The following is a 17,763-nucleotide window of genomic DNA, read 5'->3' on the forward strand; positions in this document are numbered from 1 at the left end:
GAGCTAACAATAGATTTGGCCTCACTTAGTTCAACCTATTACCCATAGTGTATTTTTGATCATCTCAGCTGTTGGAGTCGGCTTGGAAAGTGTATCATCCCACAGCGTTCGCATTCGCAGACCTATACCTATTAATAGCCTTTAATATACTAAAGCCAATCAATGTTGTAGAACCTATCAGCTAGTCCAGAATAACACTAGGCAGAGTTTAGCTTTATCAGCTAAAGTATTCCTACCTAAATCAAGCATTAAGGGATAAAGTAGGGTACTAGATGGTAGATGGGCTAAACTTCTCAGAAACCTATTCCTAGATCTCGGTAAGCAGGATATGTTGGAAAAGCCCCACAGTTCTGATTCATATAGGGCTGAGCTCACTGCCTTGACATTATACATCTGTAACACTGTGGAAATAGGTTTACTTAAGGAACTACCGTGTTACTTTGTTGTGACACTAATGATCTGCCTGTGCTTAAGGGCTAGTAGATCTACCTGGGGTTTCCATGAAAGAGTCAAGAATTGAGTAACACCTAGATAGTTAAAACATCTGCCCTCTCAAGTTGCATATCCCCCCACTCTATTCTACTCTTGAATTGTATATTTTTTAAGGGACATACACTTTGACTTAGCGGAATTGATCTCTAGTCCATGTTCACTATTGAATTCCTCCAAATGGGATAATACAAGTTGTAACCCTCTAGGTGTCTTACAGGCACATGCATCAAAGCTTTTTGCGATCGCAAACGGAGCGAATCGCAAAAATCGGCCGTTTGCGATCGCAAAAACAGCTTTTGCGATGCATGAAACAACTTGCCACTCGCAATTTAAGAAATCGCAATTTTTTTTGTGATTTCCTAAATTACGATTGCATTTAAGGAATCGCAAATTGCGATTCCTTAACTGCAATGCAAGATGCCTTTAAAAATAGCGATTTCGCTATTTGGCCCCGCTATTTACCGTGGAATCATAGCACATGGTAAATAGCGAAAACTGTGAAAAATGCACTAAAGTGCATTTTTCAAAGTCATAGGTTACACACACACATGTCCTTTGGACATGTGTGTGCGCAACATTTGTGCACAGATCGATTTCAGGGGTGCAACGGGGTGTCGTCTTGACACCCTTGCACCCTTGAAAATGCATTCTCAATTTGCGATTCTCTAATTGAGAATCGCAAATTGAGAATGTCTTCCCATTGATTCCTATGGGCCTCTTGGCCCATAGGAATGAATGGGGAGGTATTCCTTAATTGCGACTCGCAATTTGGAAGTCGCAATTAAGGAATGTTTAGAAATCGCTATTTTTCCAGCTATTTCTACATGCATAGGCTTTTGCGATTCCTTAATTGCGATTCCTTAAAAATCGCAATTAAGGAATCGCAACAGCCAATATTGATGCATGTGCCTGCTAGAGATCAACAAAGTGTCATCAGTGAATAGCAATATAGGTGCTTTTATTCCACCGAGACTGGGAGTGTCAGTTGGGAAGCTAGAAAGAAAATGAACAATATCATTGAGAAATAAGGAAAACGGGGTGGGAGCCAAAACACAGCCTCGGCAAACACCTTTGTTGATGGAAAATTGATTGGTTAGATAGCCTTGGCTACCTCATTGAACCTGAGCATAGTTTCCCTCATGCATGCAAAATCATAGGGCCTGGAGGGCCATGGGCATGCCCATGTCACTGAGGACCTGCCATAACTTATTGCATGGAACCAGATCAAAAGCCAATTTGAGTTCGACGAAGGCAACATGCATGCTGACCTTCCTCCATTCTAAAAAGAGAAAGCAGAAAGCCTGGTCCACTGGGGATACTTTTTTATGGAAGCCAGGCTGAAAAGATGATATGACACATTATCAATGACCCATTCCTGACTGATTGGCCAGTAGTTGCACTGGAAGGATATGTCACCTTTTTATACAAAGGAGTAACTTGTCTCCCCTCCAGGAGTCCGAGTTTGGGGCTCCATGTACACAATTGTTTGACAGGGTAGGGATATACCTGGACCATTTGGCTCTATCCTGCAGAAATATGTCTGCTGGTATGCCATCTGGTTCTGGGGTTCTACCTCTGACAACTGTCTCCAGAGGAAGGGAGACATCAACTAAGTCAAATGAAAAATTAGATGAAACAATGGAGTCATCTATGCATGGAGCACTTGGCTCTTCACCCGCTTTAGTGAAGGGAGGACTTGCTGAATAAAGATTAGAAAAGTGGTCCGCCCAACAGAGGGGGAATGTTGTAATGTGGAATTGGGGCTCAGACATCCCTTCCCCATTTGATGGGCCCAGAATCTAGTACAATGCTTAGTGGTATAGGCCAATTTCAGGTCCTGCCACCAACCCTCATTCCATTCCCTTTTAGCCCAGATCTGTGCCAATTTGTAGGACTACCCTGCCAAGTGAATTCCCAATTCCCTCTGGGTGGCTCCATACATTTAGTCACATGGGTTGCTCTTTTGATAATACCCGATTTTGGGGCTCCGGAGATCTTGATTACTTATTCAGGGGGTGTTGGTCGAGTGTGTGTATACAGATCATGCTTTTTTCTACATGATTGTTTTTGCTTATGTTAGATTGATTAACCAGTGCCTTCAGAGCCCACCGCACTTTTAAGCTTTCTTATTTGCTGCTGTGTCACCTGAGGAGATTGGCAGATAAATTCTTGTTGGGTCAGACTCTCCATTTGCCTCAGGAAATGGTGTCTGTGTCTACCCGGCCAAACAGAGGAAATTATTGCTTCAGGGGATGGGGTAAGAATGAGGAACCAGTTTTTGCATGGTCAAAACGCTACCTGGTTCTGTAATAGAATGAACTGGAGCCAAAGGTAATTTATAACTGTGTCTTTTTTAGGGTGCCCTTTAAAAAATTTCAAACATTTTGGGGTGTCTTTCTTACCCTAGGTAATGTTCTAGCTGTCGCTTCGAGGTCCTGAGTACATTTTTCCTGGGTAGAGCTTCCTTGGTGTCAGGGGTCTTGGCAGACACTTTGTTTTTTGTGTTTCCTCTTGGTTCTACCTGGGTAGATGTGTCAGTGCTAATAAGAAACTTGACCTCTTCTTTTAGGAAGTCAATCTCTTTGAGTGTACAATTATCAGGCTCTTTGGGTGTTGTGTCCTCTGCCAAGTCAGATACCTTCGGATTGGCCATGTTTAAGCACTATACGAGAAAAAACATCATTAGGGAGCACCCAGCCACCAATTGTTTCAGAACGTGGGGGACAGCATCTGATTAGTGATTGCAGGGAAAGTATTTTAAATAGACAAGTTGCACTTAGAGCCTCAGTCACTATCAATGCAACATTAAAGCCACCAAATAAAAATTATAAAATCACTTAATGCTCCAGTCCAACATTAAACTGGCCCGTGTGCCTCTAATTTCTAATTAAGAATGGTATGGAGCTTATTGTACATTAGACAGATACCTCAAAATTCCAAGTCCAGATGAACCAGTCAAGAGAGTGGACCCAGCCCAGCCTCTTCTGGGCTCTGACAGGCGCGGATGGGCTTGTCATTTGCCCGGGCTTCGCCTAGGTGCGCCCATGCGTGTCCTGTGCGGCAGTAATTTCAAAGGTCTTTAGAGCGTGCTGGCTGTAGGCCCTGCCCCTTGGAGCAGGAGACTGCAGCTGTACTATGGTGGTGTGTTGGAATTTGGGGGAATGATTCCCTCGTGTCGTGGGAGTCATTCAGGGCAAAACGCCCCACACAAGGTAGCAATATGATCCACGCTGCAGGATTGTCAAAGCTTTTTTGAGTGTGATGGGTGTAGGCCCATCCCCTGGAGCAGGAGACTGCAGCCATGCCTCCTGGAACATTGGAAGATGGGGAAACCAGTCCCCTGGAGCCTTGGGAGCAGGGCAGTATACACCTACAAAAGGGAGCAATAAACCCACTATGAATATCTTTTGCCTGACAATCTGAAGTCTGGTTTACTCAGGCTCTGTCAGTTTGATTTCTCACACAGAGTGAGAAGGGCCTAACCAAGCTGATTTAAACCATGGTACTAAATCTGGCAGAGGGTGCTTTTACTTTCTAAAGGTAGAAGAAAATGAAATTGCCTTGTGCCACCCACCATTAAAGGATGAGGTCAACCTGTCTCAAACTAAATTCAGGAAAAAATGAGGTTATCCTCTTTGGCAATGATACCTCCTTTTGGTCTCCCGGCTGATGGCCTCAAGAACTGGGTAATCTGCCAGAACCAGTAATGAAAGTAGAAGTTCTGGGATTGCAAGTGGATAACAAATTGATATATGGCGACCAGGTTAAGGCCATCATCTCCTCTTCCGTAGCTTTCTGAGACTTTACGGAAAACAATCATGACAGCTCTAGTCATCTCCAAACTGGATTACTGTAATGGCCTATATCCGAGCATCCAACAGCAATTCCTGTCTAAACTTCAGGTCCTCCAGAATACAGCAGCACATCTGCTCTTGGCATCCCTAAATTTCAATCAGTCAGACAATCGCTTCACAAGCTCCACTGGTTTCCAGTAAGCCATGGAATTACTTTCAAGTCACTATATATTGCCCATAAGGCACTCCATGGTACAGACCTGAAACACCTTCAACAGAGATCCGCCTAGTATTGCCCAACCAGACAATATCACCCACTTACCGCCAATAATGTCATGGTTCCCAATTTTAGGCTTGCTTCTTGGGGCGGAAGAAGCTTCACTCGGAATGCAACTAAATTCTGGAATGCCCTTCTGGCAAACATTAAATCAATCTCAGACCTCTTGCCTTTCAGAAAAGCTCTGAAAACATGGCTCTTTAACCATCCAACATCTCTGCGGTTTCGGACCCGACTTACCTCGGGTCGGTAGTCTGAAACTGCGATTATGATGCGACCGCACATGGTGCAGACGCAAACTCCCATTTCCCTATGGGAACTTGTGCGGTGGTTGGAAACCGGCCGCAGCACAAGCTCCCATAGAGAAATGGGAGTTACTGTAAATCCCTGCACCGTGTGGCAGGCACCTCACAGTGCATGCCACATGGTGCAGGGATTTACAAGGAGCACCATAGGTGCCCCTATGCCGACAAACATAGGCCGCAGAGAAAAGGGGGCCCTGCTAGAGACCCAAAAGTTGCTTTTGACAGGATTTCCATGTCACAAAGCCCGACATGAAAAGCCTGTCGGAAACCAACATCATAATCCTGACAGCAGAAACACTGTCCCTCAGGGATTATGATCAAAGGCGGTCTCAATAACTTCGAATCAAAGTCAAGACATCTCGGAGTATACGAGAGCTATACAAATCCATTTTAATATAACATAACATAACATTAAGGTCTTTAACCCCAATTTGCAGAGCAGGTGTTTCCCTTAGGCTAAGGCTTGTGCATTCATCTAGGTAACATAAAATGAAAGGAAGGGTTTATTTTCTGTACATCTCATAAAGGCATTCCATTGAAATTTAGGATACAAAGATTTTTGTTAGAGTTCTGCCCACTGGAACTGGTAAAAGGTTCTCCTGTGTATTCAAAAGAGATATAGTTGAATTGATCTGTGGCAGAAAGGTCTTAGAAACTATTTGATAGTTCATCAAAGATAAGTGGCAATAGATCTGCTGGCACTTGATGCTAAGATAGTATTTAATTGGGTTTAGTAGTTGTTCTTAGAACAAATGTACACATGTTTAGTTTTGCCCTTCTAGCCTTTGCATGGGCAGGGCCTGCTATGCTAATTGAAAAGCTGTTGTCTTAGTTAATGCCATTGCACCTCATAGGTTACCTCTAGGTGGAGGAACTAGGGGAGATTGCCAGTTTTCTCAGCTACTTTTTGTGCATCCTGTCACAAACATTTATGTTGTTTCTTCATCACATACGATCACTTTATTTATGGGTGCCATCCTCTTATACTTTATGTGTAGTTAATTCACCTTTTCTTGTACTCTGTATTCTTTGTTTTTTAACTGTCCTAAATTACTGCCATTTGGATTTATAAACAATGACAGACTGCCAAGCAGCTTTACCTGTGTGTGCATTTTTTGCTTAACCTGGTAACTATTTTGGAGAAATATTAGACAGATTTAACCTTAATATAAGTATTTGGTACATTAGGTACAAACTATACAAGTGGTGCAAAAATCAATGCAAGGTCTGAGAAACAGTCATACAGAATTGCAGGAGAGCTGAAATGTGAATTCAGCTTATATTTGACATACAAATATGAAGAGGGTCATCTATAGGTGAATGGTAAGGATGCATCTGCTAACTTAGCCTCAACTTGCTGTGTGAGAAATTAAGTGAGTCATTGTGAACAAGGTATCTAATCTTGTGGGGTTCTGATTGCTTCTGGCACCCAGCCTTAACCAAAGATGGATTTTGAAACTCAAGAAAAATGTTGAATTCTGAAAGTAAACTGTGAAAAGAGAAAAAGGCTCTAAAGTGTGGTCAGTGATGAAACACAGTTGACAGCTACACATTAAAAGTTTGTCCTGCTGTGAGTTTTTGCAGTCTTTCTGAGATTTAGCAGAACTAAGAAATAAGTGTGTATGACCTTGTAGAACACTTCTCGGCTAGAGGTTCGAGATTTTAACTAGTTGAGGTTTTTGATTTCTTTAAATTTCAAACAGAAGGTTATAGAGTTCAGGCTTAGGGGCCGATTACGATTTAGTTCGGAAGGGCTACAATGGGATTCGGGCTTGCCAAATCTGATTCAGAAGCCTTGTTTCCGACCAAATCGTTCCCAGTTCCGAACGACCGATTACAATGCCTGGAAACCGTAAGGGCTGTCCGAATCAGATCTGAAAGGCATTTGGACAGATCGAGCCTTTCTGGAGCCGATTCGTTGAGCTCTATGGACTTGGCTTCCGAGCAAGTGATTACGATGATCGATTCAGACAGCCTTTCCGATTTGGTTTGCCCGGAACAAACAGCTATTGGTCTTTGGGATCTTGTAGCAGGCCCCCTTCACCCGGGGCACTCCAAACCGGGCCTGTTGGGGTACCCATGGGTCCCCTCTTCCCAACCATGCACAGTGTGGTGGGCACCATGGGGTGCCCGCCACAGGGTGCATGTTTTTCCCTAGCCACTCCTTTCTTCAATAGGAGCCTGTGTTCATGTTTGGAACACAGGCTCCCATTGAAGTAAATGGGAGTCCGACCGAATCGTATCTGGGTGCATACGGATGCATCCAAATCACTAGGTCGGACTCCCTGGAACCGGGTTATACAGAAAGCATTCTGGAACCGATTCAGTCGGTATGCTTTTCGAACGAGATCGTAATCGGGCCCCTTAGTAAATACCTAGGTCCAAGGCTATCAAGTCCCATAGAATCAATTTCATTTTGAAGTTTCCCTGCATTTTTGTACATATGTTTTATCTCTTTTTTAAACCCAATTACTTCTGATGCCCTAAATGTTTGCCTTTTTGGTGTCATTGTAATCATTAAATTGAATTTTTTCTTTTCCAAAACTGGTTTTGGGATTTTAGCTGATTTATTTTTTGATTTAATGTTGCTTATGACACTGTTGGGGAAATAACATACATATTTACCCAAGGAAGGCTTTCCTCACTGAATCCAATGTTTGCTTCTACCCAGTAAATTGTTGTAACTGTCTTGGTTCTCACCCACAGCTCACATCAAGGCTGAGGCTTCTCTCCCACATAGTTTTACAGTCTTTACATAATTAACCTCCACCTATTTTTGACTATGGTTCAGAGAACCTCAACATATAAAAATCTTCAACGTTGTCCTGGTTTATTCATCATCTATTAAGTTAAATGCTGCTTGCAGTTCCCTTTTTTTGTTATGTTTCTCTAATAGCATATATTTTTATTTGACTATTTAAACAAGGTGCTTACCACTTTTATATCGGATGCAGATGTCACAGAATGTTATGAAAGTTCCACAGCCCCTTCCTCGAGATTTGGTGCTACCCAGCTTGCAATTGGATTAAATGGCTACCCAACTAAGGGTAATGATTGATCACCAGTACTCAAAGTTGTAAAGCACTTAACTGAAATTTCAAATTGGCAGTTTACACCATACAGCTTTCTGTGTATTTCTGACCCATCGTCTAGTGTCCTACGTTGCAGTCCTCACTCTTTCTCATGGAGGTTATTTTACCCTTATTCACATAACTGCATTCAAGAGATGTGATCATATTTTGGCCTTTTTCAGGCTCCTATGTCACTTTTTTCTCTACTCCGCCCATTCAACAGACACAGCCATATATGCATAGATAATTAGGAGCAAACTTTGAGTTAAATAAGGGCTTCTTCTCAATGTAAAAGGTAGTAATGGCTTAATATCTGGGATAAATGGATTACTTTAACTTCCTTTAACCCTCTGTCATAAAAATTCAAATCAACTTGGCAACCCCGCCCTGAAATTTCAATGGAGGATGGTACATAGGAAACAACCTTGCACACAATAGCTCATTTCTACTTTAAAGTGCAGGATGCAGAGTATTCTTTTAAAATCCTGCAAAGAAGATAAATACCAAAGTCTGTAAAGGATATACTGATGAACGTCTCTGATCACTGGAGACAATGATAGAGTTGAGGTACCTTTCTACCAATTTGATAAACATGCCTTTTTACCCAAAAATGTAAAAAATAACACGAGCTGAAACAAAAAGATCGCAGAGGAGTTCTCTTCTCTTTGTATAAAGCTATTTTTGCAGACTGTTCTGGCTTAAACATCTGATGACCCAGAATCCTCTTTGAGAGCTGTAATTATACTGATCACTGCCAGACCAACCGCAGCTGCCAAAGACAAACTCCCTCACATTCCAGTGCATCAGGTGATGGCCCGGGTTTGTTAGATGATTGTCTATTATGAAAAGGCTCACCTTTTTCATGAGAAAGAATGATTCAGGATTTGAAAGGCCATGGCACATGCATGAGTGGAAAATACACTCTCCTACTATGTTTTTGAGTTAACCTGTATCTAAACCCAAGATACTTTCTAGCTGTTGCTCCATAATCAGCTGTCTTCTTATTACACATATCCTGTGGGAACCTAGCCAGATTGTCTCTCAAGTGTACGTTTCCATTATAAATGTACTGGACCCGAAGCCTCTTCAACATTTCCCTGTGATATATAGATAGATTTATTGACATGCTTATGATATCTACTAAGTGGTGTAAACTTCCTTTTAATCTGACTATATTCAAATTTGTTTGAAAAAATAATTAATTTAGTTGATATGATATCATCTATCATATAATTCCCAAAGATAGGGCCTCATTACGATGGCGGAGGGACCGCCACCTACAGGCTGTTGGTGGCGGTCCCTCCGCCATCGCAATACGATTCTCCCACCACCCTATTATGATGGCGGGGGGAAGCATGGGGAAGCGTGGCAGTCAGAAAGACCCACCGACCGGATCAAATCCGACCACCCGTCGGACCAAATGTACAGCCCTGAATTGCCAGGCACCACCGTAGGGATTATGATATCCCTTTCCTCCGGTCATACTTCGGTGGTCAACCACCGTAAAACAGCTGGCGGAAACAGATTTGAGGTCCTGTAGCGGGCCCCCCTTATTCCCAGGTGCAGGGACATGTACCCTGGGAGACACCTATGGGGGCACGTAGTGCAGGGATGTGTCTTCACCCTGTATTTTGTATTGCGGCAGGGACTGCTGACCGCATCGCCGCCACAATGCAAAATATAGGTGATCCAACCGCTGTGGTGGTGGTGGTGGTCGCATCGTAATTCGGATTGTGGGGAGGCCGCCTTATTGGCAGCCGGTCCCGAAGCCGAAATTATGGCGGGCAGACTGAAGTCCGCCCAACATTATAATGAGGCCCATAATGCTTAGGTCTAGCTTCATACCATAGATAATCTGTTTGTACTGTATATTTTAAAACACCATATCTTAAATAGATTTTTATTCTCACTCTGCTGAATTGAAAGCCTGCATTTCATTAAAAAGAATATTTTGATAATAGAATTGAATGACACATGCTGTCTCTTAATTTGGTTTTATTTCACTTTTTTCCAGTAGGCAATGTATCCAGAAACTGCACTAGCCAAGGCTGGACTGAGATGTTTCCTTCACCCTATGCCGCAGCTTGTGGTTATGATACAAATAGCACTGTAATTGGGGAGGTGTGTATGTTTTTTGCATGATATTAACTCCTTATATGAAATAGTGTAGCTAATGATGGTTGTAATATATGTAAAGTATGTATTGATGAAACTGTGCAGCTTTATTTTTACTCATTTATTGAAATTGTGGCCATATTTGAGCAAATATGGGGGCAAATGGCAGGTTAAATAGTCAACAAAAGTTTAAAATTGATTTATTTTGCACTTCTTTAAGAGTTGTGAATGATATCTCATTTTACATATCTTTGTATTTTGTTTTTGAATAGAACTATGTGATAGAGTTATGAATTTGGTTAACCACTAAAAACTATCCACTCTAAATATAGAAAATCAATAGTAAATATAACTCTTGCAGTTCAAACAAATATTTGAAGACTTATCTCAAAGAGTTAGTCTTTCAGAATCCAGGAATGTGGCTATCAATAGTGCAGCAGGTGTGGTGCACCCTGCCCATGGGTCTGAGCAACCAAATGTAGCTTGTGTTCTACTACCAAGCCTGTGCATAGAGGCCCATTGTCCTTGCTTGTATAATGCCTACGGCCTGCCTGCTATGCCACTGACAAAACTTTCTAGTCCTAAAATTGAATTGATACCTCCTAAACTTTAAAAAAAAGAATCAGCCATGCATGTTTATCAATGTGCCTAGAAACTATAAACTCATTCTGTTTTCATGGCGAGGGTTCCCAACTTCTTAACAAGCATTTGCAATGCAATAGGTCTCGCAAATGCGAGATTTTGAGCTATTGGCCTTGTAAATGGCAATACCTTTTAAACTAATAAAATACATTGTCATTTACAATACCAATAGTTCAAAGTTTGGCAAAAGCAAGACCTATTGTATTGCAGAGCGCGGTGTCCCTGAAGTGGGTGCCGCGCTCATCATTGAAGTAAAAAAAAAGAAATTAAACAAAGCGGTGTCCCTGAAGCGGGCGCCACGCTCACCAGTAAAGTTTTTTTTTAAAAAGTATTTGAAACAGGGAGCGGTGTCCCTGAAGCTAGGTGTTATGGAATGTATGTATGTGGTGTGTAGAGGAATTGTGTGTTGGCCTGGATTAGTTAGTTGTCTAACTGTGTGACATGGAATTGTGTTGTGTGGCTTGGATTCGTGTTGTGGAATTATGTGGCATGGTGTGCCGTGGAATTATATGCATAGTAAATATGTGGTGTTGAGTATACTGGAATTATGTGGAGTGGGATTGTGTGTTATGGAGTGTAATTATGTGGAATGGTAATTTTGTGATGTGGAGAGGTATGTTCTGGACTTTAATTATATTGTGTGCTGTTGAATTTTTTGTGGCGTGATGTGAAATTGTGTGATGTGGATTAGTTGTATGTGTAATTGTGTTGTTGAGTTGTATTATGTGGTTTGGTGTTGAATCATGTGGTGTGGATTGCAAATGTGTGGAGTTGAATTGTGTGGTGTGGAACTGTGTGGATAGGTTTACCTGTTTGGTGAGGAAAAGAAGAAATAGGTTGGAGATGAGCTTCAGATCCATGTGTTTGGGTGTAAACAAAAAAGAAAGAGTTAGAGCTATTGGAGTTGTAAATGTATTTTCCCTATATGTTATGGATTGGAGTGGATGTATGTGGTGTGTAGTGGAATTTTGTGGGTTGTATTGGAATTGTGGCATTGTGTGGCATGAAATTGTCTGTCATAGAGTGGATTCGTGTAGTGGAATTATGTGGCATGATGTGCAGTTGTATTATGTGAATAGCATGTGTTTTTGAGTGTATTGGAATTATGTGAAGTGGGATTGTGTGTGATTATGGTGAATGGGATTTTGTGTTGTGGAGTTTTATATAGCGGAGTTTAATTCTGTGGTGTGCTGTTGAATTTTATGGTATGATTTTGAATTGTGTGTTGTAAATTGGCTATATGCGATGTGTAGTGGAATTGTGTTGTGGGGTGGAATAATGTTTGCTTTTTGTAATTTGTGGTGTTGAATGGATTTGTGTGGAGTTGAATAGGGTGTCATGGAACACTGAGGTATAGTGTGAAATTGTGTTGAGTGGAATTATGTGGCATGGTGGAGTGTTTTTATGTAGATTGTTATGTGGTATAGAGTGTAATAATGTGGGGTGTATTTATGTGGTATTGAGTAGTGTGTAATTAGGTGGAGGTGAATTATGTGGTGCCGAGTGGTATTATATGGATTGTAAATATGTTGTGTGGTGTGATTGTATGGATTGGCATTGTATTGAGTGGTATTGCGTAGAGTGGCATTGCAGAGAGTAGAGTGGTTTGGCGTGTAGTTGTGTAGCATTGTGTAGAGTGCAGTTGGTTTGAGTGGTGTTGCATAGAGGAGTGGGGTTGCGTGGAGTGGTGTTGTGTGGAGTGTCATTGCAAGAAGTGGCATTGCATGGGTGGCGCTGCATTGATTAGCGCTGCACGGAGTGGTGTGGTGTAGAGTGGAGCGCAGTTGGGTGGAATGCAGTTGTGTGGAGTGGGGCCGCATTGCATAGAGTGCAGTTGCGCGGAGTGGCGTTGTGTGAAGTAGCATAGGGTGGCACTGCGTGGAATGGTGTAGAGCAGAGTGGTGTTGCATGTAGTGGTATTGCATTGAGTGGTGTTGCGTGTAGTGGCTTTGCATTGAGCTGAGTGGTGTTGCGTGTAGTGGCATTGCATTGAGCTGAGTGGTGTTGCGTGTAGTGGCATTGCATTGAGCTGAGTGGCGTGGAGTGCAGTTGTGTAGATTGGAGTGCAGTTTTGTGGAGTGCGGTGGTGTGAAGTGCAGTGCCATGAAGTGCAGTGGAGTGAAGTGCAGTGGCGTGGAGTTAAGTGCAGTGGCATGGAGTGAAGTGCAGTGGATTGTAGTGGAGTAAAGCAGATTGGAGTAAAGCAGAGTGGACTGGAGTAAGGCAGGGTGGACCGGAGTAAGGCAGAGTGGAGTGGAGTAAAGCAGAGTGGAGTGGAGTAAATCAGAGTGAAGTGCAGTGGAGTGGAGTAAAGCAAAGCAGAGTGGAGTGGAGTAAAGCAAAGCAGAGTGGAATAAAGCAAAACGGAGTGGAGTAAAGCAAAGCAGAGTAGGGCAAAGCAGAGTAGAGTAAAGCAGAGTGGACCAAAGCAGAGTGGACCAAAGCAGAGTGGACTGAAGCAGAGTGGACCATAGTAAACAGAGTGGACTGGAGTAAAGCAGAGTGGACCGGAGTAAAGCTGTGGCATGAAGTAACGCAGAGTGGAGTAAAACAGAGTGGCGTGGAGTAAAACAGTGTACCAGAGTAGAGCGGAGGGGAGTAAAGTAGGGTGCCATGGAGTAAAGCAGAGGAGTCAAGCAGAGTGCAGGGCTGTAAAGTAGAGTGTAGGGGTGTAAAGCAGAGTGGAGTAAAGCAGAGCTGCATTGAGTGGAGGGGAGTAAAGCAGAGTGGCATGGAGTAAAGTAGAGGGTAGCGTGGCATAAAGCAGTGTGGAGTAAATCAGAGTATAGGGGTAAAGCAGAGTGTAGGGGAGTAAAGCAGAGTGTAAGGGAGTAAATAAGAGTTACATTGAGAGGAGTGGTGTAGAGTAAAGCGGAGTGGCATGGAGTAAAGCAGAGTGGAGTAAAGCAGAATGGCGAGGAGTACAGCAGGGTGGCGTGGAGTACAGCAGAGTGGAGTACAGTGAGGTGGAGTACAGCAGAATGGCGTGGAGTGGAGTAAAGCAGAGTGGCACTGAGCAGAATGGAGTTGAGTGGAGAAAAGCAGAGTGGCGTTGAGTAAAGCAGAGTGGAGTAGAGTAAAGCAGAGTGGCATTGAGTGGAGTGAGGTAAAGCAGAGTGGCATTGTGCTGAATTGAGTGTAGTAAAGCAGAGTGGTGTTGAGCTGAATTGAGTGTAGTAAAGCAGAGTGGCGTTGAGATGAATTGAGTGTAGTAAAGCAGAGTGGCGTTGAGCTGGATGGAGTGTAGTAAAGCAGAGTGGCGTTGAGCTAGGTGGAGTGCAGTTAAGCAGAGTGGCGTTGAGTGGAGTAAAGCAGAGTGATGTTGAGCGGTGTGGAGTAGAATGGAGTAAAGCAGAGTTGAGTAAAGCAGAATTGAGTAAAGCAGAGTGGAATAAAGCAGAGTGGAATAAAACAGAGTGGAGTAAAGCAGAGTGACGTGGAGTAAAGCAGAGTGATGTGGAGTAAAGCAGAGTGGTGGGGAGTGGAGTAAAGCAGAGTGGAATGGAGTAAAGCAGAGTGCATTGAGTAGAGCTGAATAAAGCGAAGTGGAGTAAAGCAGAGTGGCATGAGTCGAGTAAAGCAGAGTGGTGGAGAGTGGAATAAAGCAAAGGTGGGAAGTGGAGCAAAGCAGAGTGGCGGGGAGTGGAGTAAAGTGGAGTGTAGTTGAGTGGAGTAAAGCAGAGTGTAGTTGAGTACAACTGAGTGGTGGGGAGGGGAGTAAAGCATGCACAAAAATTATAATATGAATATTTCATTTTTCCTTAATTTAAAACTTTTAATCAGCCCAAACAACACTAATCTAATCTGCAATCTACACCCAATAACTAAGCTTCTTGAAAAATAAGTTCCACTGCTGTGGAAGTTGTCAACAAAAGAGAGATATGACAGTTTTAGCAGTGATAATCTTAAACTATGCTAATGCCGTCTTTTATATAGCGTATCTATCACCTGTTTAACAATCTGTAAAGTATACAATGTTCTTTCCGGACGGCAGACTCCTTGTCGCATCCTTCTCGCTTTGAATAAATGTAAGGTGCAAGCACATTACAAAGTGATTGCGTGCTAAAAATAGTCTAAAGGTTTTAACATATAGAATTGACTCCATAAGCTCCTTTAGAAAGTTTGTAATTGCCGAAGAGTTAAATTAGCAAAGGAGGAAGCTTCTACTGGTGGGAGACGGAAGAATCCTTTGTAGCTGTGCTCTGCTGAAAAAATGTTATCATCCTTTTAACCAGCACATGTTTTTGATTGCCACATTTGTGTGTAAAGGTTCCCTACCGCAAACACATGCCAGGGGACGGTGGAAGGGGGTAAGGGGGCTGGCCCTAACCAGTAGTATAACAAGGACAATGCTCTGGGTGCTGTATGTTTCACACGCGGTGATTAACAAATGACGTGCACTAAGCGCTACATTTCTCACACAAGTAGACTGCTGTGGGCGCTTGATGTTTAACTCTACATAATACGATGAGCAGTACCAAAGCATATAAATATTGGCATTTTTTTACAGATGCACTGCATGTGGCGTGGTTTACACACGCTGTGCACCAAGCACTGCATGTTTGACACGTTGTTCTGTGCGCTATATGTTTACCACTAAGTAAAAGCAAGCAGTACTAAATCATATAAAATAGCTGTGCTAATGTACTTGATAGAACACAAAATTGTAGTTAAACTCTGAGCAATGTTGGCTTCAACTAGTTACAACTAAGTCTAAACAAATAAAATAAGCAGGAGGGAATGCGACAATCCTAAGAAGCAAGACCGCGCCCTGGAATTCCAGGTTAGAACAAGCAGCTATTTAAGGAAATTACAAACATGCAAGTTTTTAATAATAAATGTATTACATTTCGATGACATGTGCAGTGCAAAGACTCAATAAACAAGCATTGCGCATAGCCAATAGGTCTCGCCTTTGGGACCTTATAAGTATTTAGCCAGAGCTATTGGCAATGTTTCTTTAAAAATACCAATAATTAGTAAATAAAACCATTTGCAGCTTTTTCTCTGCTAATAGATAAAGAGCAAGCATTTAGTGACTGTGTTAAACACGTAAGTATTTAAAATACATTTTTACAGAGAGAGAAGGGTTTAGTAAGGGAATAAAAATGGTAGGAGTTTATGAAAACAGCAAATAGCGTGAACTCAACCGAAGGTTTTGGAGCGCTTTACATGAGCACTAGTTATGTTACACAAGGACAATTTAATGAGCCTGTGCGTGTCAAAAGGATTCTGGGAAAGGTTGCGTGCAGTGGCCACATACCCGCTGTCAGCAGATAACTGGACCTGTCACAGTTCAGCATGTTACCATAGCGCCTCGCTGTCAGGCTGCGAGGCGCGGGGAGTAGGTGGTAGAATATGTTATCATATTTATGTAGTGCGCCTTATGACCCCATAAGCTGCTTCGTAGCATGAGAAGCAGGTCTTCTGCGGAATCCAGAGTGATGGTGCTCTGTCTGCTGTAGTCTGTGGTTCTTTTACAAACAGTTTCCTCCGTTGCTCGTAAAGCGCTCCGATGCCTCGTTGGGCATGGTTTGTGCTAAATAAAAGTACACAAAACAAACGTAAATATTGGCGCACCTTGTGCCACAATGAAACCAGTGAGGAGTTGGGGCATAGGAGTCCAGGGTGTCACAGAGTGAGCCGAACAAAGGGGCTCGTATCCTGAATAATGACAATGTAACTTCATCCACAGAGTCAGGGAATAAATAGAGTTAGGGCACATCGTATTGTATTATTTAATTTTTAACATCAGTCTCTGTGTTTAACCATATTATTTCCACTCATGTCTGCTGATTTATCCTTCTTCATTAGGTTAAAAAATATATAAATTATGAATTTGAACAATTATTTGACTGATAAATGCACATTCGCGCTTCGGTGCCGGTTAGGATTTAATAATATAAACAGCTGCATGTAAAAAAAAGACAGTCACCTGAGAAGATTGGCATGGCGGTACAAACACGAGCAGATTGGCAGCTATATAGGGACCGCGCACCCCTTATTACTGTAACACCCCGTGGTACCAGTCCTGTCAGCTACTGGTCAGGCAGCTGTGACATGAAGAATCACTGGGAGTATCCCGAACGCTAGTAAGTACGAAGGTGGAGGGAGGGGCGGAGGCAGGGAGCAAGCAAGAGGAAAGACAGATGGTGCTGAAGGCTGGCGGTTTGTGCTTGCACGCTCGCGTGACCGCAAGCTTGTCGCCAGCCAGCAGCACTTTGAAAACTCACCTACTAAAGTCTCTCCGGGCAGCGCATGCGCGCTGACTAAGTGAGACCAAACCAGCCTGTCGTGGTTTCTGGTGTAGCAGCAGCAGCTGCGTTTTGTTTTAAAAGGAGGATGTTTTTATTTTTGTTAGAGACGATGGTTTCTCAAGATCTGCAATCAAGCAACTCCAGGAGGGGGTGGGGTGAAGAGGGAACAGAAGAAGCCTTTGCTTTGCACGTTATACCACTATTTCTAGTAAATCCGTCCTTTTAAAAAATGCTAAAAGCACAGCTTTAATGCATTGTTCCTGGGAAACAGCCGAAGCAGCACTTAAAGTAAGGCACTAGTTCAGATCAAAAACATTTATTTAAACTATGGGTACTAATGGCTGGCTTCAACTTGTTACAGCTAAGTTTACACAAATGAAATCAGCTGGAGGGAAGGCACGGTGATTAAAAGAGGCGAGACGGCTCCCCGGAATTCCAGGTCAGAATGAGCAGCTCTTAAAGGGAGTTAGAAAGATACAAGAGTTTCAAACTGTACATGATGAAGATTACCACAGAAATCGCACACAAATGCGTAGAAGGGGAGAGGAGTGGGGAGAATGAAAAAGTACCCTTGTCCATGTTGTCAGACGGGCTGGCTGCTTGCAAGAGGTTCTATGCACGGTACGCCCTCACCTAGCATGTCGCCTGCTGTGAATGCCCCCAGAGCTGTTATGCTCCAAGTTGCTGCCCCTGCTTTGGACTCAGCTGCATTTCGATCCTGATGCTAAATTAGCCTGACAAATGTTTGTGATGAAGGGAGAAGGGTCATTTAAAGTAAACAAACTTGCTACTGCGGGCTGGGCTGATTTT

The 17,763-nt window shown here is 42.8% G+C and overlaps 1 protein-coding gene across 3 annotated transcripts in view; it reads left to right on the forward strand.

The window, feature by feature from the left end:
* VIPR1 (vasoactive intestinal peptide receptor 1) overlaps positions 1-17,763 on the forward strand; it is an 806,458-nt gene that overhangs the window by 452,411 nt on the left and 336,284 nt on the right. For 2 of the 3 annotated variants that reach the window (XM_085628776.1, XM_085628779.1), the window contains exon 4: positions 9,954-10,060. In XM_085628776.1, the coding sequence (XP_085484902.1) occupies positions 9,954-10,060 (107 nt within the window). The remainder of the gene's footprint in view (positions 1-9,953; positions 10,061-17,763) is intronic. The other variant, XM_085628778.1, reaches the window with a different exon arrangement.

Source organism: Triturus cristatus, chromosome 10 (genome assembly GCF_964204655.1).
Source record: "Triturus cristatus chromosome 10, aTriCri1.1, whole genome shotgun sequence".
NCBI lineage: Eukaryota > Metazoa > Chordata > Amphibia > Caudata > Salamandridae > Triturus > Triturus cristatus.